Source organism: Ursus americanus, chromosome 6 (assembly GCF_024610735.1).
Source record: "Ursus americanus isolate L20-20 chromosome 6, mUrsAme1.1.p, whole genome shotgun sequence".
Taxonomy (NCBI): domain Eukaryota; kingdom Metazoa; phylum Chordata; class Mammalia; order Carnivora; family Ursidae; genus Ursus; species Ursus americanus.
Genome location: NC_142132.1, coordinates 31,463,236 through 31,490,506, shown reverse-complemented (window position 1 = coordinate 31,490,506; position 27,271 = coordinate 31,463,236). Strand labels below are relative to the sequence as shown.

The window sequence follows — 27,271 nt, the reverse complement described above, 5'->3', positions numbered from 1 at the left end:
AAGGTAGGAACAACCCAAATGTCCATCAACTGATGAATAAATAAAATGTGGTTATTCACACACTGGAATATTATTCATCCATGCTACAACAGGAACCTTGAAAATATTATGCTAAGTGAAAGAAGCCAGGCACAAAAGGTCACATATTGTATGATTTCATTTATACGAAGACGTCCAGAACAGGCAAATCTATATATAGAGAGAGAAAAAAAATTAGTGACTGCTAGGAACCCAGGGAAAAGGGGAGATGGGAAGTGAAAGCTGATCAGGATGGGCTTTCTTTTTAGCATGATGAAAACATTCTGGAATTAGTGGTGGTGGTTATGTAACTCTGAATATACTAAAAACCACTGAATTGTATACTTTGAAAGGGTGGCTTTTATGGTATGTGAGTTATATTTAAACTTTTTTGGTAGAGGCATGGAATGGTTTCATAGCACCTGGGCATGGGAATAAGCACATGAATAAAGATATAGGGGGACCAGTTTCTGAGGACTTGTAGGCTGTTAGGAGTAGATTAGATGTCTCCTACCTCATGATATAGGGTGAATTGTCACATAACTTTATTCCCCTTTAAGAAGCCCAGTCTGGAGACCCTAAATACTCTATTAGCTTTGTGGTCTGTTTTGGAACAGGCTTCTTCGGAGGCAGGGTTGCTGAATTACCATAAATATCTACATAACAGACTCTAGTGGGAACCATGCCATCAGCTTCTCAGGTCCGAACTCCCGCTGTGCAGAATCTCCCTTGTACAGAAGCACTTTCCCCTGGTTTGGTAATAACTGCTATGAGAACCTTGCCACTTTCCTCCAGGGAGGCAGGTTACTTTCAGGGTACTTTCGAGTGGGGCAAAATGATAAACCCATCAGAGATGGCTTTTGTAATCAGCATTTTCTGCTCATGAAGTAGGATTTATTATAACTAAGTAAATGCCTTATTAAAAGGCAATTCTAGATTCAGATCATTAATATGTTGCAGAAAAAAAACAGACTATCTCCCGGTTTCTCTCTGCCTTTCAAGTCCCCATACAATGAGCTTCCATGTAACTACCCCTGGTAGTGCCTACTTTGCCCATTCAGTGTTTCTACTACAGTCACTTTAGGTTCCCAACCTTCTGGCTCCTAGTATCACCTTCACCCTTCCACGCTCCCTCCTAATCTTACTTATCCTGCTATGTTTAGCTCCAATCCCAGGAAAAGAACCCAAGTACTTTGATTTGAATGCTATTGTGCTATGTATGGAAGTTTTTTTTCCCCCTCTTTTTAAACCTAATGCACATAGATAATCATGAGGTGATCACATGTCAGCTTCTGTGCGCTGCTAGAATTAGTACAACAAAGCTCTCAATCAGTTTTTATTTCTCCTCACCACAATAGAAGGAAGGAAAAATACAGAAATGAGTGGTAGGATCATTTGCTAGTAAAAAAGGGGGACTGGGATTCCACATTCATTCTGGAAACTGACTAGAAAGAACTGCTCTCCTCACTCATGCCCAAGCAGAGTGTGGCCCAAGGGAGTAGGGAGGGGCAAGATGAAATCTATAGCCAGCAGTTTTCTGTTTCCAAAGGTCAGCTCCTCTCAAGTCCAGAGGGCATCTATTCCCAAGTTCATCTGGGGGACAGCAGGAGCACGTTCCTTTTTATGCTGGGCCTAAGTGTGCCTGTGAGCAGATGGATAAGATCTTGCACAACTTCAGACAGGCGTAACACAACCTAAAGAGCTGGAGGAAGGGCTCTTTGTGTTCTTCCTAGCTTGAGAAGTAGAGAACCTAACGTGTACTTGGTGGTCTACAGAGTCCTAAGCAGAGAGCCATGACAAAGAAGGTATTTTTATTGTTTTTCAAAAATCCCTTCTTTCACATACAACATTACTTCAGTTAGGTCTTGTGTTATCTTAAATACTCTCCTCTGGTCACAAGCAGGTATGGACCTATGTAGCCAAGATAAGTAGGCTGTCTCAGAACTTCCCATAGGGAAAATTAAAATCTGATTCTTCTTGTTTCACTTGGTTTCTAGCTTGAGAACTCCAAGTACTATCAGACACAGGATAAGGATGGGAGAGGCTGGGCCTTTTTGAGAGTCTACTCCTCTGCTGAATACCACTTTGAAGGGAAAAAAGAAGTCGAATGGCAGTTTCCAGTCTATTCTAGGTTGGCCCCTTGGAGGTTCTGGCTTCTGGGTAATGTCCACAAAGGTCACAACAGTTGTCAAAGTTACTTCTGTTACTTGTTGGTAATCCTGCAGGAAGAAAGTCCATGACAGGTCAGTGCTTGGTACCCATTCACATAACTCTCTAACTTGACTCTTACTCTTACTTTTCCTGAAAAAAGACCAAAACCAAATTGCTCTAAGCAGGATATGCCTTTTTCTCAATTGGTCCTATGTAGTTCTCATTCTGTGATACATTGGAAATGAATTTCTCAGCAGCAGTCCACGACACTAGAATTGTGAACACTTACAACTACCTAAAGACTGAAAAATGGACTCTAGCTTCCCCCAACTGGGGAGTTGGCCAGTATCAGAGAGGGCAGATGGGAAAACTGCTGCTGTTAACATGCTTAGCAGCTTCACCTTATCAAGTCCCAGAAGGCTCCAGGCTCTGAAGCAGTACACATGTGCAAGTAGTAGTGGCAATTCTATTCCATCTTCAATTGCAGAAAATGTGAAACTTCACAGAAAAGCAAAGAACTCCATCATGTAGATAAAAAGCCCATCAGATTCACAGAATCTTGGGGTTAGAAAAGATACTTTCAACCACCCACCAAATCAAATGAAACAGATGCTTGGGGAAGAAGGGACCTCATCAAGCTGACTCAAGTATCTGATCTAATAATATGCATAGCTTTTGGTAGATACAGTTGTAGCCTGATGACTGAAACAAGTTTATGTAAAATGAATTCCTTTTGTTCCGACTCTGTGCTTACCAATCAGACTTCTGATTATAATTTGGCAGTAAATAACTATCTTGTTGAACCAGAAATGAGTATTTCTCCACTCACCTTTGTTTACCCTGATGCTACATTTTATATGCTGTGGTCTTTGGCAATAATAAATACCAGGCTCTGGGAACACAACTTTGCCTGGAATAACCTTTCTAGGTACCTAAAAAAATGGGTATGGGGCCAGTGCTATGATAATACTGCATGTCATATTAACTCTCTGGAATCTTTTTTTAAAACAGTGAAGTTCCTGAGGGACTTGGCACAGAAGTAATGTAACTTCTGAGGCACTGAAAGAACCACATGCATTCCAGGACAGCCAGCTTAGGCTAAAGCTGAAAAGGAAACCTTGACTCCAACCAGGCATGGAAGACTGGCTGAGACTAACCAGACAAAGAACATGGGGGGGACAGGATATAATATGGTGGCAGGCATAGGTATGGACAGAAAGTGGTTACTGAATGATAACCCCTTCAGTATGATCAGGCAACTACCCCCCTTCCCCACCTCAACAAGAGATTGGACAATTTAAATAAGAGGAATTCTGGATTTAGGGACATTGGGCATAAAGAAGGGCAGAGTGATGTATGGAACTAAAAATAGGAAAATTATTCTATATAAAGAAATCCCTTCCCTCATTTAGCTCCAAATGCTGACAGATGGTCTTATATCCACACCTGTCAGTCAGGAATCAGGAGGGTCTTTTCTGGAGAAAATGACCAGTTTCAGCAACAAGACAAAAAGATTCTGACATTTGGCATTTCCATAACCCCAAAAGCAACTGCACCTAACTGCCCTACTGTGAAGGGCACCAGTCAGCAAGTCTCATTCATGAGCACAGAGCTTTCAATTAGCCTAACAGCTTACTCTTATGTTGGACAGACAGCTAGGGACTGCCAGATATATGGGGGAAGCTTCTCAATTTAAAGAGAAAAACTGTACCAAGTGAGCAGAATAAATAAGCCCAGAAGTAACAGACAAGGAAAGATAAAGATGAAAAGTTAAGATCTTTATTTTTTATTTTATTTTTTAAAACTTATATTTATTTAAGTAATCTCTATGCCCAAGGTGGGGCTTGAACTTATGACCCTGAGATCTAGAGTCATGAGCTCTTCTGACTGAGCCAGTCAGGTGCTCCAGATCTTTAAATATATATAAAAAAGGATATTATGAAATGAAATAGAAAATAAGAGCTCTTAGATTTTAAAAATGGATAGTCAGAAAAAAAATCAATAAAAAGGTTAAAAAAGAAAGGTGAGGAACTCTTCTAGAAAGAACAAAGGTAAAGAGATAGACAATATGAGAGAAAAGAAAAAAAAAAAAATAGAGAACCAATCAGTGGCCCTGTAACAGATTAACAAGAGTTACAAAAAGAACAGAGAAAATTGTGTGTATATATGATTATTAAACAAATAATAACAGAAAATTCTCAGAGTTTTCAGAGCAAAAGATCCCCAAAATTGTTTGGTATAATGAGAAAAGGAAAGAAGAAAAAACCTACCCAAGGCATAATACTGTAGCAGCTTCAGATTACTAGGAGCAAAAGATCTTAAAATGGCATCTGGACAGTAATGAAAACTAGAAGACAATGGAAGAATGCTTTCAAATGGTGAGTGAAAATCATTTCCAATCTAGAATTCAATCTAGAATGTCTGGTCAAATGATCAATCATAATTGATATGATAATGACAATGATGATGGTTGAATAAAGCTATCCTTAGACAGGTGAACTAAAGTAAAAATGTACTTTACATGTCCCTTCTTTTGAAAGAGGTTATTAGATTTTGAGCTCCATCAAAACAGGAGAGTCAACCAAGAAGGAAAAAGTAGTGTCTAGTAAACAGTGAATCTAACATGAGAAGCAAGAGGAATTCCTAGGATGACAGGAAAGTTCCAGAACAACTGGTGGGCAATATGTAGTTTATACTACACCAGCTAATGGAGAAAATACATAGGAAAAAGTAGAACTGATAATATCACATATGGCAAGTTCAACTGTTTAGAAAACTGAATTGAGAGAAATTTTAGAGATGTTGGAGAGTGTGAGAAATCTTAGCCTTTAGCTCAAAGAAAACTAAAGAAATGAAATATGAGGTAATTATTAATTTCAGAAATAAAAAAATTCACATTTAATGACCTGGCTCAGCATATTTATATAATCATAATAATGAAACACTGAATATTGATTTAATAAAATATTTTGATGTAACTACATTGGGAGAGTGGTAGGAGGAGAAAAACAGAGCTAAACTCATCTAAAATAGGAAGTCAATAAATAACCTATAAATTCATGATTCAAGAGATAACTGTTCAATATTGCTTAGAATGAAGGCAATAGGAGATATAGCATTTTATTTTTTGTTAAGAGATCCTCTTTTCCGGTATTTTTTTACTTTAAAAAACATATGTATGTATTATTTTGATAAATTATACAATTATTAATTTGATAAATTATACCATTATCTAGCATTAGTCACATCTGCAGGGGAACTCTGAAATATAAGGTAGGTTTCACAGTCCCAATAAGTTGTTTTGTCCCAACCCAAAGCAAGGGGGCTGGGCTTTTCTATTCCCACATCCTTCAGGCATTGGTTAAGGGCCATTTGGGAAGAGGTATATTTCCAGGCACTTTAGAGGCCAAGTGGGTTCTAGCAGGGTGAAGGCAGTCTTCCACAACAGACATAACAAAACAGTAAGGGGACGAAAACTTCAGGCACACCCAACAAATTAAAAAAAAGGAGGTGAAAAACAGAAAGGTAACTGCAGAAAGCGAAATTACAGTTGGCAGTCAACAGGGTATCTATCATGTGTAAGATATAAAATAAATGAATGAAATGCCCAAACTAAAAACTTATCTATTATCCTTGACTCATTCTCTCTCAACTTCCATATCCTAGCAGTCAAGTCCTATCTGTGACACCCCTAAATCTCCTGAACTCTGTCTACTTCCTGCAGCCCTCACAGCCCCCACTTGGGCCCAGGCTATCAGTATCTCCTGATGATTTCTGTAACAGTGTTCTAAATTTTACTTCAATATTGCCCTACACCTTCCATAAAGACAGGGATGACGTCTATCCTGCTTACCATGCATCATATCTACAGCACCCACGATAGTACTTGGCACAAAATAGGCACTCAATAAAGATTTTTTTTTTTGGACAAATGAGTAGAGGTATTTTTGGAGATAGGGCACTAATACAAAGTGGCAAGAGATAATAAAACACAAGGAAGAAAGTATGCCACAGCTATTTTTTAAAAAATATTTTACTTATTTGAGAGAGAGAAAGAGCAGAGGGGAGGGGCAGAGGGAGAAGCAGACTCCCCGTTGAGCGGGGAGCCCAATGTGGGACTTGTTCCCGGGAGCCTAGGATCATGACCTGAGCCTAAGGCAGATGCTTAACCCACTGGGCCACCCAGGCACCCTGCCATAGCTATTTAATAGTCAGCAATTACAGCTCACTTTGACCCCTTATTCTCCCCATAACATTGTAATTAGGATCCCTAAAGATTGTGCTTCCTTCCTTCCTTCATATATTTATTTATAAATTAGTATTTCGAATGAAATGCTTTTTCTTCATATATTAAGAATATTGCCTCCATAACTGTGTAGAGGTTTGAAACAAATACAGTCTAGCAGACAGTCCATAATTAAAAGGAACTTGAATGCGCTTGCCAGGTCACTGGATAATACTGAATGTTACTGACCCATTGTAGAATTTGTACTTTAGTACCACATGAAGAACAAGGTTTTTAAGTTCAGTGTGCTTAAGTTCAGTTAAGTTTAAGTTCATCCCTGTCTTTAAGACTCAAGTTTTTCTATTTGCATTTTAAAAGTTATGTATAAGCAAAATTAAAGAATTCACTCTTCAGTGAATGTGTAGCAAGAACGCTAGAGAAAAAAAAAAAAAACCCAACCCTCAAAGTCTGGCATCTCATTTCTTGTATCAAGACAAACAAAAGACACACAGCCAAGTCAGCACATTTCTTTTACTGTGGATCCAGTTCTGTGATGTATGGTTGATTTAATTTATTTCTACCTTAAACTATAATATTTTATGATGTTTACTTCCGAAATTACTACCAATAATTCATTTTTAACACTTCATGAGGTTTGTTTCAATCCAGCTTACATGCATCAAAATCCTTTGTCCCCAAATATAATTTATTTTGTAACAACATGAAAAGTCTGGATTAGGTTTTGTTTGACTTTGGTTATAAGAAATACACCTACTATATTACTATATTACATCTTTATAATCACAAATTTTAAAACATTATATAATTCTCTACATCAAATCGTTACAAATGAAAAGAAAAAAACTATCATTATTAGAGGAAGATCCATGGATACCATCTCTTAGATTTATGTTTCTGTAGCTGCACATTTCATGAACTAGAACTATGAACTAAAACAATTCATCTTTGCTCAAGTATATAACTCATAACTGAGCACTGAGAGCTCTATTCTACATATAAGAACTTTGTTAGATACAGGTATTGCAAATATTTCCCCCAATCAGTGGCCTTCATTTTCATTTTCCCTCTGTATTTTTAACTTTTTATTGAGGTATAATTCATATACATTAACATGTATACATCTTTAGTGCTCAGTTCAATGAGTTTTGACAATTGCATATACTATATAGACAACACCCAAAACAAGATCTGGAATATATCATCATTTCAGAGGGTCCTTTGTGCTTCTTTCCATTCTATTCCCTCTCTCCCAGAAGCAACCACTTTCTTATCACTAAAGATTAATTTTTGCCTGTTCTTAAACTTTGTACAAATGGAATCTTAAAGTATTGTGTGTGTGTGTGTGTGTGTTTAGATTCTTTCATTCAAGAAAAATGTTTTTGAGATTCATCGATACTGTTTTGTGTATCAGTAATTCAGTGTTATATTGTGAGAATTCCATTATGTGAATATACCACAATTTACCCATTCTCCTGATGATGGATGTTTGGGTTGTTTCCAGTTTTGTGCTATTATGAATAAGGCTGCTGTGAACACTCTTTATAGGTCTTGTTTTGGATATATGTTTCAATTTCCTTTGGGTAAATACTCAGGAGTAAAATTGCTGGGTCACAGGGAAGATGAATATTGTAAAAGACTAAATGGTTGTACCATTTTTCTTCCCCATTAGCAATGTATGAAAATTGAGATTTCATGTTATCAGTCTTTTTATTTTATTCTAGTAAATATTCTATTGAATTTCCTAGTGAGTGGTATCTCATGGCTTTGATTTGCATATCCCTGATGACTAAAGACCCTGAGCACCTTTTCACATTTATTGGCCATTTGTTTATCTCCTTTTGTATAGTTATCTGCTCAAATCTTTCCATTTTCAGTTTGTTTGTTTATTTTTGGGTCCTTGCATTATTTATTTGTAGGCATTCTTTTTATATTTTGGATATTAATATTTTGTCACATAATGCATTGAAAAGTATTTTCTCACAAACTATATACTGCAGTTTCATTTTCATAGAGGTGTCCTGATTAGCAGGTATTTTAAATTTCAATAAAGACCAATTTATCATATTTTTAGTTTTTTTTGTTTATCTAAGAAATATTTACCTACTTCAAATTTGCAGATATTCTCCTATGTTTCTTTTAAAAGCCTTGTGACTCTGGGTTTCATATATAGGTTTATGATGCAAACATAAGTACTTTCTGTGTATGGAGTCAATTCATTTTCTTCCCCAATATTTACCCAGTAGTTCCAGTTTTATCCAGTTGTTTTAGCACCAACTGTTTTTTAAAAAGTCCTTTTTCTCCTTGAATTGATTTGTGGATCTATCTTTGGACTCTATTTTGTCTCATTGGTCTATTTGTCTACCCTTATACCAGTACCACACTGTCTGAGATTTAGAGTATATCCTGAAATCAACAGAGTAAGTCCTCTAATTTTGTTCTTCTTTTTCAAAATTATTTTGGTTAGTCTAAGTCCTTTGCATTTTCATGTAAATCTTAGAATCAGGCTGTCAATTTCCACAAAAATGCCTGCTAGGATTTTCTGGGGTTTGCATTCATTCTATAGATCCATTTGGGAACAGATATCTTAATGTTGAGTCTTCTCCATGAACATGGTATATCGCTTCATTTCTTTAGGTCTCCTGGAATTTCTCTCCGTAATGTTTTATAGTGAACAGGCCTTTTGCTCTTTTGCTAAATTGGTTCCTAACTATTTTATGTTTTTTCATGCTATTGTAAATGAAACTGAATAAATTCATCTTTAAAGTAACATCTAGTTATTTCTAGTGACCTTAAGAAAGTTTATTACAAAAGCAGTAAATTATAATGTAAAAAGTTAAGACTATTGGTAAGTAAAACTGAGAAATAAAAACAACATATTTCCACCTGTAAGAATACCATTATTAACATTTATATCTTGACCTATATACACAGACATCAATGTGAACTCACTGTGCAGGCTGTTTACTAACCTACTTAAAACAAAAAAGAACCTCTACTTTTCCTGTTAATAATATTTCTTTCTAAAATATAGTCCATATTCAAGTTTTCCAACTATCCCAAAATGTGATTTATGTTTGTCCAAATCAGAATCCTATGCAAAAAAATGAACTGCATCTGATTGTTTTATTCATGAGACTCTTTAACAAAATCAGGTATGATGATTTCTATTATGATGATTAGAACTTATTTAACTATAAAACATATTGTAAAGGCCCATGTAAAAGTAATTTTTCCTCATGTAAGTACATAATCTTTAGGAAGTTAGCTGATACCTGATACTGACACTACGACTTTAGAAGAACTAATGATTTAAATAAAGTGAAATTAAGGAGAACGATAATTTCTGGAAAAAAAAAAACCCTTTACGTACAGTAGTCTGCTAGATAATGTACACATTATTTCTCCATATCTTCTTAGGGCCAAACATATATTTGAGGGAGAAGACAATGAAAAATTATAAATTCCCTCAGTATTTTAAAGATGTCAATGAAATTATCAAGATTTTCAAATGAGTCAAAGAGAACAAATATGTTAAAGAATAAACGTGGTTAAACATCATGTATCAGGGAGATATCTCAAGCAGTTATACATTTTAACATATAGAACAATGAGCATAACTTTCACAATTCTTAAAAAAAAAAAAAAAAGGTAAAAGAAAACAACCCAGTGAACCAAGTAAAGTTCTTCTATAAAGGCTATTAAGAACTACAGAAGGGAGGGGCACCTGGGTGGCTCAGTCATTAAGCGTCTGCCTTCCGCTCAGGGCGTGATCCCAGAATCCTGGGATCCAGCCCCACATTGGGCTCCTCTGCTGAGAGCCTGCTTCTTCCTCTCCCATTCCCCCTGCTTGTGTTCCCTCTCTCACTGGCTGTCTCTCTCTCCATCAAATAAATAAATAAAATCTTAAAAAAAAAAAAAAAACTACAGAAGGGAGTCAAGTACTTCTATAGTCTTATCATTCATTAAGAGATAGAAGCAAATAGTGGTTGATTGATCCTTGAAAAAGGAAGACTTTAGGGACAAACTTTACAGACTGTCACAGTGATCCAAAGGTAGTGATATTCTCTGAGACATCAACAGGTAAGAAGAGAAATAGAACTCCTTCTTACCAATCCAGCCACTTCCTAGCCCTTTCCCTTATAGCAATTATTTCTAAAATCAGGAAATTTCACTCTTGTTTAGTGTTCTTTATCTTTCCTAGTATAGTTCTTAGCCTAGCTTTAAGAAATCAATAAATATCTTGAAACTATATAAAGAATGTTGTGTGTCTGTGCATTTTCCTAGTAGGTGAATAGCTTCCTACAAATTCTCAGTGGGGTCCATAAGATTAAAAACCACCGTGACAGGGGCGCCTGGGTGGCACAGCGGTTAAGCGTCTGCCTTCAGCTCAGGGCGTGATCCTGGCATTATGGGATCGAGCCCCACATCAGGCTCCTCTGCTATGAGCCTGCTTCTTCCTCTCCCACTCTCCCTGCTTGTGTTCCCTCTCTCGCTGGCTGTCTCTATCTCTGTCAAATAAATAAATAAAATATTAAAAAAAAAAAAAAAAACCACCGTGACAGACTGGGAGTTAGACTGGCAATTATTCTAGCATATGCTATGATTGATATATAAAACACTGCCAACTTTCAATTATAATAAATAAAAGGAATTATTAAATAATATAATTAGCTTTAAAATGTAGTCAGAGATGTATTTTTTAAAAGTGTTTTTCAAATTGCAAATTGTGACCCATTAGTGTCTAGCATTAAACAAAGAACAGAATAGACAATATCACACAGTACATTGCAAAAAATATTGTTTCCTAAAACTTTTGTTTCAGTTTTACATGTGTGTGCTATAATGTGGGTTGTGTTGTAAAATATATTTCTTACCATGGGTGACAGCCAACAAAGATTGAAAAATACTGCTCTAATGCCTGCTTATTTCTTTGGTTTTTTGCTTTAAACCTTCTTGATATGTTACTTCTATGGAAATTTAGGAACCAAAAGAGTTATGATGATAAAAATAATAATGATGATATGATGAGCAATATTTACTGAGTATTCACTATGTGCCAAGAAATGTGCTGTTTTACTTTTATGATCTCATTTAATCTGCACAATCCAATGAAGTATTATTATTAATCTCCATTTTATAGATGAGAAAACTTAGATTTAGAGAAATAAAATAACTTGATTTAGACCTATGTCTGACTGACTCAACACCCATGTTCCCTAAACTGCAAAAAATAGGCCTCCTAGATAATCTAAAAAGCTTGATAATCCATTTAAAGATAAAGATGAATTGAGTATTATAATTCTATAAAGATTCAGAGCCTTGATCCTGTGCTGCTACATTGTTCTTGTCACTCACTTATTGTTTTGGTTTTGAGTGATCCAGAATATTCTGCAAAAGTAGTTGTTTCTTTCTAGACATAATTTTCTTTTTAAAATTAAAAAAAGTTTCTATTCAGATAGCAGACATATTGTTTTTGTTTTTTTTTTAAGATTTTATTTATTTATTTGACAGAGAGAGAGACAGCCAGAGAGAGAGGGAACACAAGCAGGGGGAGTGGAAGAGGAAGAAGCAGGCTCCCAGTGGAAGAGCCTGATGTGGGGCTCGATCCCATAACGCCAGGATCACGCCCTGAGCCGAAGGCAGACGCTTAACGACTGAGCCACCCAGGCGCCCCAGACATATTGTATTTTATTAATTCCCAAACTTAAAGATCCCTTTAAAGGCTCAATTAGTACAAAATTATAAGCAGCAAAGTACCATGTAGGTAAATCCTATTTACTTCATGGATTTGTTGTAAGGATGCAATATTTATTAAAAAAAAATTTATAAAAGACACTACCAGTAACTATCACAAAGTAAATGACAATAAATGTTTAGCTATTATTATCATACAAAAAGACAGGGAAGTCTACACAGTGTTTTGCTTGAATTCTTCCTTGCTTTGTAGTTTGTCTTTGGGGACTTTCCAAAAATTTTGCTACTTCACTTTTTATAGTGAGAAGAATTTAAAGTGTTTCTAAAGCAACATCTGTACAATGAAGTCATTCATACAGTTCAGTTCAAAATTTAACTGACCATCTAGCAGCTTCATTCCAAGGGTCATAAACACAAATGCTTACCACTCTAAGCAGATAACCTGAATGAGAGTGTGGGATGGCTAAGGGTGGGCAGGCGTATGTTGTGTGAAAGGGGCACTCTATTTAAAAGTAGAAACCACCATTCAGTGACAAGAGATTTTATGCCACGCCAGAGTGCAGGATCACTACTGCTAGATTTTCAAGAGAAATCTGAATGTCAGCATGAAATTTTCTGATTTTTAAATGTGGCACAAATTTAAACAAAACAAAACAAAACACTGGGCAAAACAAAACAATTGTACAGGCTAACTCTAGCCCACAGCCTACAGTTTGCCACCCAGCTTTACTTTTATGCCATCACTCAGATACACGAAGTTGACTGTCATAGCTCACGTGACACTGCTATCAATTATGTGGCCAGTAGGTAGGCAGAAAATCACAGAACACATATCTTCTGAAAGTTTAACTCTTCTTTTTACTTTAGCAGCTTTGGGAACATGTACACTAGCTTTCTCTGAATAGTCTTTTGCTATTCTAAGAAAAAAATTTCACAGGAAGTCCTGAGAGACAAGCCTGTGTGGATAAGGGTTTAAAGTTAAGGACAAATAATCAAAATATAAACACATAAAGATAAAGTGAGTATGTTTATAGGACTTCAGGAGAAAACTTCCACTCATGACTGAAGAAGTAAAAACATCTTTCAATACAGATGATATTAATGTCTCTTTATTATAGAAAGAAATATTTGTATTTGCTTAGTTTTTTCTGATATGACACTATTGTTTCACAGCTCCTTTTGTTTATAGGGGCATGGCAACTTTCATAAGGGCAAGTTTCTCTAGTCAGCCCTTATTTATTTATTTTTTTTAAGATTTTATTTATTTGACAGAGAGAGACAGCCAGTGAGCAAGGGAACACAAGCAGGGGGAGTGGAAAAGGAAAAAGCAGGCTCCTAGCAGAGGAGCCCAATGCAGGGCTCGATCCCAGGATTCTGGGATCACACCCTGAGCCGAAGGCAGACGCTTAACGACTGAGCCACCCAGGCACCCCTCTAGTCAGCCCTTAAAGTGAAAATTTTTGTATAGTCAAAATTACCTTTGTACATCCTTTAAATCATCATAAGTAAAGGTACATGATTTTGTATATTTCATACCACTTCTCAGTAAGTTCAACACAGTTAATATTTGCTCCATGATTGGAATAGATACTGCCTTCAGTGATGCATGAATGAAGCACAGCTGAAATACTCAACTGTCAGTCACTTAGGCTAGTTAGATGTGAATGACTGTAAAGTGTGATATTGTAGAGGGGGAAAACTAACCCAAGAAGCTAACCTCTACTAAGTACTAGAATAAAATAATGACTAAAATATCTACATAAGAGAGAGGCACTGGGTCACTTTCATGCCTAAGAAAACCAGAGATTCAGAAAAAAAAGAATAGTCCTGTGCGTATCTTCCCAAACTACATAAGTACTTGCAAATAAAGATATAGTTTAGAAAAACAAAATAATATATTCAGTGTGGGATCTGTAATAGATTAAAAGAGTCTTGTAGAAATAGTGCTATTTTATTCAGTAAACCAATACAGAGGAAAAATGGAGTGCTCTCACTAACAGTCTCTGGGAACCTGAGTTTTTAACCCCATTTGTAGGCAAAGAGAGCTAAGGTACTCAACCTTGTAAGAAAAAGCTAAAGATATTTTATTTCTGACCTATATGTAGTCTCTAGTTTTATTTCTTTTCTGGGATATAAATGCAATGACATATAGGTAATAATTTCAATTAGTTTTAGTTTTCATTAGAAGTTAATTAACTGGCATGCAATTTATATGTGAATCAGTTCACTGGGACTTAATCATTTCTGTTTTTGCAATTCTAAAGCTAAGGATTAGATACTAAAATCAAGGCAGATGTGTTAAAGACCTCTTTGATAAACAACAGATATATGTTAACTACATAGTAAAATTATTTATTTTAATGGAGTGCAATCAATTAAGAATTGATGACTACAAACTAGCCCCAGCAGTAACTTTAAGCAATCAACAGGCTCAGAGATAAGTGTGTGACTGTCACGCTGAATGCAGAGTTATGGAAAATGTCTTCTGTAAGTTAAATCAGCTGGTATAGTAACACTGATACGATAATTGAAAAGAAGTTAACCTATACTATAGCCTGGGTTCAGGAAATTAAAAGAGAAAACAAACCGGGGAAAAGGATATAGGTTGTATTTATCATGACAACATGCAAATTTCAATAACCAGGCAAGGAGGACTGACTTAAAAGCTGTGTCAGCTCACTCAAACCAAATGTTGGCTGGTAGCATAAATTGGCTCTCACTGCCAAAAAGTGATCTGCTTATCATATAGCTGATAAGACAATCTAGGCATTCCAAGGCTTAGTGGTCCTTTATGAGCCATGACTTACCTTTATGGACTGGCACTGGTATAGGAACCGGGCTCCTGACACGTGTGCTTGTGGGTTGGACTGGAGGCCTACATATGCCCATAATACCTGGATCTCCAGGGAAACTGGTATGACACAGCAGGAAATACAATACGTAGCCTGTAAAAGGGTAAAGAAACATCTGCTTGAATTGCTGATGGTTGCCTATAGTCAGTTACCATGCATTAAGTAGCCACTGTTTCTTAAACATTATATATAACAGAGAAGCTAATATGACTTAGAGAAAGAACACAAAAGTTCGCAATAGATCATACTATTGTCTTGGATCTTAAAAAGTTAAAATTCTAAAATGGAAATGACTAATACAGAGATTAATAAAATGTGAGCTCACGTATAATGCTTATAAGAAGTGCTCCAAGACTGGTGCATAGTCACTGTTGTAGAATGCCAGAAACAGCCACTTCTGGTTGAGGATGGCTTCATGGGACTGGGATGAGTAATATGTGACTGGAAGGAATGGTGATGGTAAAGGAAATTCAGGTGGAGAGATGGCATATAAAAAGGTGTGCAAGTAGAATAGCACATGATACCATGGAGGGACATTCACTGATTAATCTGAATAATAGCTACTGAGTCTCTTCTATGTGCCAGGTGTGATGGAGGCACTGGCCTTGAGCAGACCACTTGAGTAAAGCAAAGGATTTGGACACAGAAGCAGTGAAAGGTTAAGGAAGACATTTCAGCGTTAGATTACGAAGTCCAACCAAGCAGTCTGACTCCAGAAGGATTAATTCCAAAAGGTAAGAAGGACTGATGGAAGTGAATTACTATAACAGCAAATACAAATTATCCTCAAATATGCCTTGTGCTTTTCCCGCTTCATATCTTTTATAGTAAGGCTCAGACACTAGCAATAACATATATAAACTAGGAATGGGGGAGACAGACCCTATTTAAGTTTATTCAGGAACTATCAAACTGTTTTCCAAAGCGGCCACACCATCTGCAGTCCCATGAACAACGTCTGAGGGTTCCAGTTTCTCCACATTCTTGACAACACTTGTTGGTGTCTACCTTTTTAAGTATAGCCATCCTAGTGGGTGTGAAGTGGTATCTCATTGTGGTCCTGCATTTTCTTAATGGCTAACAGTGTTCAGCTTTTCATGTGTTTGTTCCAAATATTTTAAAACATCTTTCTTTTTATTTATTCTACATTAGGAATACTTTTCTATGTTAACAAATGTTTTTTGAAACTGTGATTTAAAAATATAAATAGGTTTAAGAGAAAAAAAAGAATAAAGAGTAGTTCCAGTATAATCTCAACCTTGTCACTAACCATCCTATTCCTATTCTCAGTCACAATCACCCCAAACCACAATTTCTCTGTAGAGCTATACTGGAAGTTTAGGAGAATTCAATTTGACATCAGTTGCCCAAAGGCTGGATCAAGTACATGTGTTTACTTATCCCCCCCAGGTCTTCTTAAAAGGAAAAAAGTATATAAGGAATAAAGTTGTAATAGTGCTGAGGAAGGGAATAATGGCACTTCCAAAATCATGGCTAAGGAGAAAGGCCTTTCAAAGTCTGAACCAAAACTCAAAGGTTAAAAAAAATAAATTGATGTCTTTCACAATATAAAAATCAGTATCTATATGGCAAAAAAAACCTCAAACAAACCAGAAACAAAGTCAAAAGACAAATGACAAACTGGGAAAAAAAACCCTGCAAATTATACCACAGAAAAAGGTCCATTTCTCAAATCTGCAAAAATTTCCTATAAGTCATAAGACCAGTAATTCAATAAAAATGGGCAAGGAATATAAATAGACAATAGTGAATAAAATACAAATTGTTCAACCATATATCAAAATACTCAACCTTACAGTGAGAGAAAAATAAAACTATACTGGATACTGGGATACTATTTTTCACTTATGAAAAAAGACCAAAAAGTTTCATAACATAGTGTTGATGAAGGGGGGGAAGCAGGCTCACAGATGAATGATGGGACTGGAAATTGCACATCTGGGGAAAAAACTGAAATTAAAATTTTAAATGTATATACCTTTGATCTAGCAATTCTACTTCTAGAAATTATCATGTAGGTTTATTCTCTCATGTACAAAATGGTGCCTGAACCAGGTTATAAAATGCTGCGCTGTGTATAATAGCAGAAGACTGAAAACAACCTAAATGTCCACCAAAAACTCTGGCTAAATAAATTCTGGTTCATCCAAGTAATGGAATACTATACAGCTATATTATCCGAGAATGAGGAAGCATACTATGTACTGATAAAAAACAAACTCTAAGATCAAGTGAAAAAAGCAAGGTGCACGGCAATGTTTACAATATTATATCATCTGGATAAAAAAAGTACAAGAGTAATTACTTGTGTGAGAATGCAGGATCTGTGGAAGGAAAGAAACTAGTAATTTTGGTTGCCTGTGTGGAAAGGAAGAGCTGTCTGAGAAATTTTTATTTTGTACTTTTTCAATTTTTAGCCAAGTGTATGCATTACTTATACAGAAAAAAAACAATTTAAAATTAGAAAAGAAAATTAAAGGTATGGCTGACTACAGTGAGGAGACAGGGGGTAGGCAAAAGAGGAAGAAGACAGACTAGCACAGCAGATTTACGTTTTTCACCTGGGCTGGAGTCAAGAGATATACCTGTTGGCACTGATCTAGGAAAAGTAAAAACAGAAACAGCTAAATGCGGTTCCTTCCAGGGCAGGGTGTGTTGCAGTTTTTACTCTGTATTTAATACCATTATACATGGTTTGAATTTTTAACCTGTTAATGTATTTTTATTAAATGTAAACATGTAAACTATTGTAACAGAAAAACCCAATTTCAACCTGAAAGAATCTGTGTTAACCAAACATTCAAGAATGTAAGAGAATATTTGAAATATATGAAATAAATAGATTTATTTTTCCCTTACTATGAGTAGGTTGATTTTGAACCACAGAACGATCTCTACCTTCAAATATTTTTCTACCTTCAAATTTTTTTCCAAGTAAGGATAATAAGTTAGATATAAACCTAACTTGAAATAATGACTTTAAATTCGTGTGATTTCTTGTATTCTTCCTTTTATGACAACTACATTATCTTCCTTCTATGAGAGTCCCATCATCTATAGAAACAGGGATGGTTTTAATTTGATATTCGTAATTTACACACAAACAGGAAAGTGAGTTTTTGTGAGAACGTGTATTTCTCTCCTTACTGAAACACTGCAGTTCCTGCTGAGAATCCTCGTCCACTCGCTCTTCTGGGCTGGGTCAGCATTACCAAAGATGGCAACATATTCTGGGCTGGTCTTTCCATGAAGAGTCTCATAAATCTCCTGCCGTAAGTGGCTGCAGTCCACCTTTTCCAGCCTGAAAGGAAACACCACGGAGGTGGGAGTCCAATGCTAACATATTAATCCAAATTTAAAAATGATATTATAAAATAAATTAGAGGAAATAATCCTTATTATTAGATATAAAAGACTGTCAGAAAACTTTTAGCAGTATTAACATCATTTAGATTATAAGACTACTCCTAACTAGCATCGTCATTCAAAATATAAAAGTTGTCACATCAACATATTCCCTACAGAGACAAAATTGTGGGAAATGATGTGGAAGCAAAGTTACCTGAGCTTGCATCCAGATACTGCATTCATTCCAAATTGTACTTCATGTCTCTTAACAGAGCAAATTCCATCACCTTGGCTCTGCAAGAGGGTCATCTGAGGCAGAAACCAATGGTCAAGGAGAATATAACAATAAAAAGAAGGCAGACTGGAAAATTTATGCTCTTAATTTTTCCTTAACACTATATTTTACCAATGTCATGACATTGTTCAAGTCACAAATTTGGTTTTTTTTTCCTCTAGCAATTAAAAAACACACAGAGACAATAACTATTTCCCCCAAAATAGCTAACCACATAGCAGTATAAAAATATTTCATTAAAACAAACAGAAATGAGTCATGATCCTTACCTTCAGCCAGTTTAACACATTTTAAAGCTTTTGGTAGCAACAACTTTGAGAACATAACGTATTAATGGTTCAGTAAAGAAAGTCCTGAATACCTAAAAAATCAGGGGACCTCAGAATTGGAAATCCCAAAAGATCAGCAGCCTCAGCTTTTCTCCTGAGGCTGCAACAGGCTACCCAGCTCCAAAAAAGGATACAGAATCACTTATATCACCAGTTAGGGCCAAAAGTGGCTTCCCAAAAACATAGCCAGGATTCCCACTTCTAGGACCAGTAAGAGAAGCAGCTGTGCTCTGTTGAAAAGCCTGCAGAAAGAGTAGAGGGAAAGTCACTCTCAGAGAAAAGCATGCTCTCACACTTTTCATGGCCTGGCTTCATACCCTCCTTTATGGCAATGCAGTAAGTTAGCTGCACTGAACGACCTGGCTCCCTTCCACAATGGAGCATTTTGCAGAAGTCTCTTGCAAAACTTCCGTGTTTTACTTTTTATTCACTAAAATAGGTCCTGAGTGATCTGAAAATTGAAATTCCCGACATGATACTTCTACCAAGGATTACAACCAAGGATCGACCAACCCTGTTTCTCAAAAATTACTATCAATTGAGGGCTATGTTTAGCCTGGCTGAAATGAGAGGATTTTAAACATAATTTAGAAATCTCTCTTAAATAACTACAGATGTTCCAGAGATAAACTGAGAGACATGAGACTTGTTTGATCACTTGAGGGCAGAGTTGAGAAGAAATCAGATTCTGCTAGGTTCGAAAAGAAGAAAGAAGTAGAAGAAAGCCAAAAGATGGTGATCAAGCCTGTAAAGTTAGATTAAGTGGGAAATGAGTAAGATGCTGAATGTTGTCACATTATATTTTGACACGTTCATAAACATATACAAGCAAAAATTCGTTACAAGTATTTAAAACTCAAATAATGCAGAAATATAAAGACTAAAAGTGAAAAACAAAAAACTGCTGAATGCCCAGAAACATGAAAAAAAGCTAGTTAAAGAATTTCTGTGGGAGGTAGGCTGAGAGTTTGGATTTGAGACTAAAATCCTGCTTCATTGGGGGGCCAGATAATCTGAGAAAATGTTACTGAATAAACATTGTTGAATCTCTATTATTTATAGTTAAATTATGAAATACTAAATGTTGAGGCTTCAATTGACAGATTAAACTAGGCCTTCATGTTCTTTTTTTTTTAGGCTGGGTGTGGAACCCTAGGCCTTCATAGTCTTAATCTATTTTGCATGCATCACAGAAGCACAGGAACTATTTTTGATCCAGTATTTCTTCCCCTCTCAATCCCCTTTGGAAGGGCCCTAACCGTGAAGCGAATGAGGAAGTGTTGCTGTAAGGAAGTGCCTGGCTCGACAGTCAGGTTGGTTTGTCCAAAACTGACAGAGACTTTCTGGATTCCAAAAGTCCCATTGGTCTCTATCTCATAGATGACCTGAAATACAAAAGTAGAATCAATTAATATAAATTATTTAATGGGCCAATTATTCAGAAGATTTTCTGTCTTTTAGAGTTTTATTATAACTGAATGAGGGTACAGCATAGTGACTAGAGTTAATAAGAGTTTATTGTATATTTGAAAGTTGTTAAGAGAGTAGATCTTAAAAGTTCTCGTTGCAAGGAAAAATGTTTAACTGTGTGGTGATGAATATCAACTAAACTTACTGTGGTAATCATTTCACTATATACATGTGTGTATACATATATGTGTATCTAAAATTATCACGTTGTACACCCAAGACTAATTATATTATTATATAATTATATATAATAATATATCAATTATAGTCAATTATATCTCAATAAAAAAAATAACTGAATGAGAGAGACTAAACAAGTAATCTTAAAAATGCCAAACACAAATACCATGAAAAGACAGACTTCATTTTATATCTACACATGCAAAAAGAGCTCTTTGAAAGGGTTCATGGGAGAAGTTTATGGTAAGGATTGAAAGGGGAAAAAAATGAGTTTTGATTGTGTGCAGAGGAGGGGAGTAGAGAGGGAGCATGGAATGGACACCCGGTTTACTTGGCTCTCCCAATGTCTGAGGATGAATGAAGACAATAGCTAGAGATGGAAATCATAAGCAATTGAAGGTAACCTTAGATTTCTGACCAGTCTTTACAATGATGCTTAAGAGAATTCTTCCTTCTGTAGGGTGATCAAAAGACAGAATGGAGGAAAAGAAGTTGACTCTTTTATTTCAGACTTTCAGGTGATACTAATTTTGTCAACAGAAGAAAATGTGGTAAGAACTATAATAAACTGCAAATGGGTAAAGAAAGAAGAGTCAGAAGCAATCATAATCTTTTGTATATGAAATACCAGAGGATGGTAGCAATGGAAACTGAAATATGGTAGGGAGGAAGGTGATGGGCTCAATTTGATATGTTAAGTTCCATGCACAAAAATTCACGTGGGGTTGGTCTGGTACTTAATGGAAGACGAGGCACCTCTGGTAATGTTGATCAACAAACATCAGTCCAGAATCCGAGGTCAGCATCCTCACCTGGGAAACCACATTCTGACAAGTGTTTCCAGACAAGAGAGGAGAACCAGCTTGTGAGACAAGGGTCACAGGAACCTGGAACTTGCAAGGGAAAGCAAATCAACTGAAATCAAAAGCAGTATTTTCTCTTCTAGCAACATATTAGGCTGAAATAAGTACTTTTCATTTTTGACCACCTTCCACTCTACTTCCATTGCCAGCCTACAACTTAAGATCACAAATAATTTTAAATCAGCACTTCTCAAAACATATTTCTCAGAACATTAATTCCACTAGATATAAAATAAAGGTTCTGTGATCAAATAAATTTTACAAATTTCTGTGTTTTTATTTTTTTAAGTTTTTATTTCCTTTAAGTAATCTCTACACCCAGTGTGGGGCTTGAACTCAGAACCCCAAGATCAAGAGCTGCAAGCTCTACTGAACCAGCTAGGTGCCCCCAAATAAATTTTAGAAATATTATATTCGATATTCCCCTCTTAGAGTACCAAGTCCCTTAGCACATTAAAGACTCCAAGAAGTCCACTCTAAATATAGTATTTAACTTTACTTAACCCAATGTTTCCCAAATTTGTCTAACACCTTATGAACTCCTATTTCATGTGATGCTTATTAATCATATAGAACATACATGGGAAAACAATGTTTTAGATTCACACTTAAGAGTTTGATACATCACACATAGATCTCCTTTCACAATTACAGTCTAGACTGAAATTGCCTCAGATACAAAGGGAACAAATAGTCTCCTTCCTTTTCCCTGATAAATAGTGTCATACCTTCATATTCTGCAGATCAGTCACACCTTTTGGAACCTAGAATAAGAGAATAGCAAGAACCGTGAGTGTGCATACATCTCAGAGAAAATCTCCAGGAGCTTGTAGTTTCACGTGTGGGGAGGAAAAAAATCAACATATTAGAATGATTCTTCTCTTCTACCTGACTGTTCTTTATACTAACATCCTATGAGTAAAGCTATGGGGAGGTTGGGCTATGACACTTCTACCCTGAGCAGAGCTCTACTGAAGGACAAAAGCAAGAGGTTTTGGTCAAATAGTGAAATGTCATCCCCTGCCACCCTCCCAAGCCAATGCCATTATCCAGGAGGGTAGAATCTCTTATCCTGGATGTATATCCCCCAGCTTTTTCATCTTTCTTCAGAGGGTAGGGCTTCTGGGCCCTCTGTTTTTTACGTAGTTCTTAGGCATTCTGACTTTCAATTCATTGCTTTATCCACAACCCAAGAGCAGGAAGCATGCTGACTTTATATCCACAACAGTGACAGTGGGGAGGGAAGCAATACCACCTTCAAGACTGTGAAGTTATAGTAAGAGGCAGCATTGAGGGCTGGATCCAAAGTGCAACTACTTGTCAGGTTCTTGAAGAAACGAGCACAGGTTGTACTTTTACTCTCCAGGAAACCTTAGAACACAAAGAATTAAGGGAGTGATCAAAGAGAAAGCTTATTTTATTTTTATGAAAAACAATTTTTTTTTAGGTTTTTGTTTTTAAACTATTTCTAAGAAAGCCTATTTTAAATGGAACAAAAAGATTGGCATTTCTGTTTTGGACTCACCTGCAGGATTGCTCTCGGCACAGAGCCCTCCAGCTCCAATTCCCGCAGGCTGCCTCAGCAGGCTGATTACAGACCACTTGGGGAAGTAAGTCAAAATGGGGTCCCCAGCCTGAACAAAGTAGAGTAGAAATTTATTCACAGTGAGACTGGACTGAACTCCACCAGAAAAGAAGAAGTAAAAACAAAAATTAACTCAAGGGCTTGTGAATGTGGATAATACTGTCTTCTAAAAGAGCTAACAATGGTTGACCCAGTTGTAGGGGAGTACCTCAAAGATACCTGGTCAGCTGCCAGCCATGAAGGCAAACCACACCAAACAATCCCATCCCTATCCCCAGGCTCACCCTGTAATGAGGTGGTGGTGACTGGGTTTGGAATGTTGAAGTGAATGATCCGCCTCCAAACTCTGTAGCCAGAGCCTCGAAGTGGGTTGCATTGACCTTTTGGAGCTTCTGGAAATAGTTTAATTTTGCTAAAATGTTTTTTAAAAGAAAAGGGGTTTAGATAAAAGAAAAATATTTATTTAAAAATACCTGGCATGCCAAATAACTGCTTTTAAAAAGTATTCTTATTGAAGCATAATACATACACAGCAAAGTCTGTAAATGTACTCATCTTGAGTGTAAACTCAAAAGAATTTTTTACACATTGCTATACTTTTATCCCTACTACTCAGATTAAGTTATAGAACATTTTTCCAGAAAACTCCCAATCAATAATACTCCACTTTCAAAGATAACAATTATGATTTTTATCACCTTCTACTGTATGTGTATTCTGTTGAAAGAATTACTGTTTTATCATTAAGATCTAAGGTAAGCAGACGGCCAATGAATGCCAGGCAGTTCCAAGTCCCTGATGCCAGGAATGTGAGTGATTAGCAATCTGTGATGAAAACAGGAGGTTCAATAATGTTCACATTTGCCCCATACCAGATGAGCCTCTAGTACAACAAAATGGTACTGTTTCAGTCGGAACATGGCAAAGTCGGAGATAACATTCAATTTGTCCTCTCCTTCATGTTTCTTCTAAACTTCAACTGACCAGTCCTAATAATAATGTTTCCATCTTTCAAGTATATGAATTTGTTATGTTTCCCTCCTTTCACTTCATAATTTCTACATTTAAAATTTCAGACACTTCAAAGAGGTATATTCTGTAATGATTCTATAATTTATATTAAAACAACACAGAAATCTATTCAAGTTCCTGCAGTCATCTCGTTATGGCTAACAGGGATGACTGAAATTAAAGTTCTGTATGGGTTTTCAATAGGGTATATTAGTTCACTAATAAGAGAGAAGGGGCAGGTGGAGAAGTAGAAGAGGGCAGATGGTAGAAATTAAACAGACAAAAGAAAAGTTTAAAAACAAAAGTCCAGACACAAAGCCAATTTTCAACAAATGTTAGGTAACAAGAATAGCCAAAACATTTCTACTCACAGTTGTTCACATGGACACAAAACTGCCTAATTCCATTTGAATCCATGAAAACTCCAGAAGGAAATGGGGAATTACTCCTGAAGATAAGAGAGTCGTCCACACACATCCAACTTGAAGACCTGAGAAGAAACAGGATGGAGAACAGACACATTTAGAAGCAGAGGGCTAGGTCCAAAAAGGTGCTGCATGGATGTCAGTCAATGCCTAAGAGAGGCCTCCTTGGGCAGGCATAAGACAACACAAAGGTCCTATTCTATTGGACTACCCTGCTCTGGAGAATTTGAGGAGGAACTTCACTCCTGGGAAAAACCAAGGTAATTCCACTTATAGAAATGGAAGTAGGAGAGGAAGGCAGGAAAGAGAATTCTTCCTACTTCCAAATATGACCTATTCTAGGGTCCCAATTTCTTTTAGGATTCATCCAGCACACGGCAACTTACCTCACGCTGCCTGGAAGGCAGAAGGAGAAAACCGTCCTCGGATGGAGAAGATAGCAGTCCTTGTCGCAGCAGCAATTTACGTCGCAGGTACCAGGAGTCAAGTCACAGACACAGATCGGTAAGACTGAAGATAAAGCAGAGCGAACGGGATGAATATTCCCAAACTTCCAAGCGCGAATTCCCCTCTTCCGATACCCCACTTTGTCGCAATTCACTTTGTTTACAGAATTTTAGATCTAAGTCAATGGCTTCCATCCCATCTCCTCTCCTCACCTGGGAAGAGGTCTATGGTCCCATTCCCAGGTGCAGAGTGAGTCACGACCGTAGGGCCCACCGTAGAGATCCCAGGCACAGGCCAGGGAGTTTCAGACCCCTCCAAGGAGGACTGAAGGGTCCCGCCCGACGACCCTGGCCCTACGTCCGAAGGGGTGGGCACAGCCCCTGACGGGGAGGAAGAGGACTGAGGCCAGACGCCCTCGGGGACCATCAGGAAGAACACCTGCAGTAGTGCGAGCTGCAAGGTGCACATGGGGCGAGATGCACATGGGGAAGTCAAGACCCCCGCGAGCTCGAAGTGGGTTTCCACCGTCGCCCGGCGCGTCGCGGGTGGAAGGTAGGAGGCGCATCTAGTCTGACGTCATCCACATGGATCTGCTCATTGGCTCAAGACAATGGCCGAGAGCTTTTCAGCCAATAGAAAGCGGCGTTGTTACAGCTCTTTCTTTTAGTGTGCGCCCTCCTCCTTAGGCCAGGCCGCGCACCGCCTCCGTCGCTTGGTAACGGCCAAACTCAGGGAGGAGCCCTTGCCTCTCCTCTCCGCTAGGTGACAGTAGAAGGTTAGCGGAACCGCAGGTGCAGCGGAGTCTGCGCCGGCGTCGCGGCCCACAGGACCGAGCTCTTCCTCCACAGAAGGAAACCCCAGAGGCTGGAACGAGAATTGCATATCTTTTCCACCCCGATTCTAAAGGTGAGAAACACTAAGGAAGGATAATGATCTCGGGGAGGAAAATACACAGGTCTCCTACACCTAAAAAAAAAAAAAAACCAAAAAACTTCCCTCTAAATATTGTATTTTTTGGAAACAAAGATTAGGCTTCTTAAATTTTAACGATGAGAATTATTTAAAAAAATGTAAACCTCAATAAATGCTGCAATCATTAACTGTGGACTGCATAGTTGTTTTTAGAGAAAATAGAGAAGGGTGAGAGGTGGGGTAGGAAAAGAATGTGAGAAACTAGGGAGAGAAAGAGTAAGGAAAGGAGAGGCAGATTTTCTAGGAGCTGAAGGGAAAATAAGATGCAGGAATGGAAATAGCCAAGGGATAGAGAAGAAAACCTACCTTTTTGCCATTATAATCGCCCCTTGTTTTAACCCTTTTCGGGAAGTTTTAGTCTTTCCCAGGAGTGGCGGCGTTTTCTTCTGATTTTCTAGAGCACCACTGTCCAATAAAATTTTCTTCAGTGTTGGAAATGTTCTCCGTCTGCACTGTGCAGTATGGCAGCCACGGGCTGTATGTGGCTATTGCGCCCTGGAAATGTGATTCCTGTGACGAAGGAGCTGAATGTAAGATTTTGCTTAATTCAGAGTTAAATAACTACATGTGACTAGCAGCTACCATGTTGGACAGTACAAATCTGGATGATCAAAATCTTGCTCCCACTAGACCCAGTGTTTTCCTCCGTCTGCACAGGTGTGACATTTGGATTATTTCAGTTGCTTAGTTCAGAGATATAAATTGAGATCTGTTAAGAGTTGTCTAAAATCTGGTATACTTACCCAAAATCTAGCCAATACCTCCTTCTCCAAGTGAATCACTTAGGCAGATAAATTTTAGGACCCCTGACCTTTCCTCACATTCTCTGACAAGGTATTGACTTCTAATGTTTTAAAGTCGGTAGCTAAATATATCTCTGTGTTATAAATGTTCTCAAATATTTTATTTATTCATTTATTTAATTTTTATTGAAGCATGATTAACATAAATGTTGCAGGTGTACAACATACTGATTCAACAATTGTATATATTACCCCATGCTCACCATGGTAAATGTAATCACCATCTGTCACCCAGCAACATTTATATATTATTGACTATATTCCCTATGCTATACTTTTCATCTCTGTGAGATTTATTTTATAGCTGGAAGTCAAACATATTTTCATATGATTGTATAATGGACTGCTGAGATATGTATATTTTTCTGTAGGAAAGGACCAAATTCAGATTATTCCAATTATATATATAAAATTATGTATATATTTACTAGAATATAAACTATTATATATATTTATATATATATTTATATTATATATATAATTTATATATATATATTTACTAGAATATAAACTCCACAAACCAGGGAATTTTGTCTGTTTTGTTCACTGATATGTCCTATG

The 27,271-nt window shown here is 37.0% G+C and overlaps 1 protein-coding gene across 2 annotated transcripts; it reads right to left on the bottom strand.

Annotated features, from left to right (window-relative positions):
• Positions 1-1,341: 1,341 nt before the first annotated feature.
• On the bottom strand, positions 1,342-25,494 carry TCTN3 (tectonic family member 3). Of its 2 annotated transcripts, none has more exons than XM_045785007.2 (14): positions 25,148-25,494; positions 24,875-24,998; positions 24,435-24,553; positions 23,337-23,464; positions 22,993-23,101; positions 22,723-22,838; positions 22,196-22,231; positions 21,417-21,497; positions 20,214-20,339; positions 19,089-19,196; positions 18,545-18,639; positions 18,130-18,283; positions 14,917-15,054; positions 1,342-2,237 (listed from the first exon to the last, which is right to left on the bottom strand). In XM_045785007.2, the coding sequence occupies exons 1-14, from the start codon at positions 25,401-25,403 to the stop codon at positions 2,001-2,003; spliced, it is 1,827 nt and encodes a 608-aa protein (XP_045640963.2). In that variant the 5' UTR covers positions 25,404-25,494; the 3' UTR covers positions 1,342-2,000. The 2 variants fall into 2 exon arrangements, with proteins under 2 accessions (XP_045640963.2, XP_045640964.2); XM_045785008.2 differs by having other exon boundaries at positions 21,417-21,491.
• Between the last annotated feature and the right edge of the window lie 1,777 nt (positions 25,495-27,271).

Bases quoted from the DNA above. Each gene is read 5' to 3' on its own strand.
- TCTN3 (XM_045785007.2), bottom strand. From the start codon at position 25,403: ATGTGCACCTTGCAGCTCGCACTACTGCAGGTGTTCTTCCTGATGGTC. The intron at 22,232-22,722 runs GTGGTATTGCTT...CTCTTATTCTAG, and splicing joins ATAACTTCACAGTCTTGAAG to GTTCCAAAAGGTGTGACTGA. The intron at 21,498-22,195 runs GTATGACACTAT...TTCCCTTGCAAG, and splicing joins CTGATCTGCAGAATATGAAG to TTCCAGGTTCCTGTGACCCT.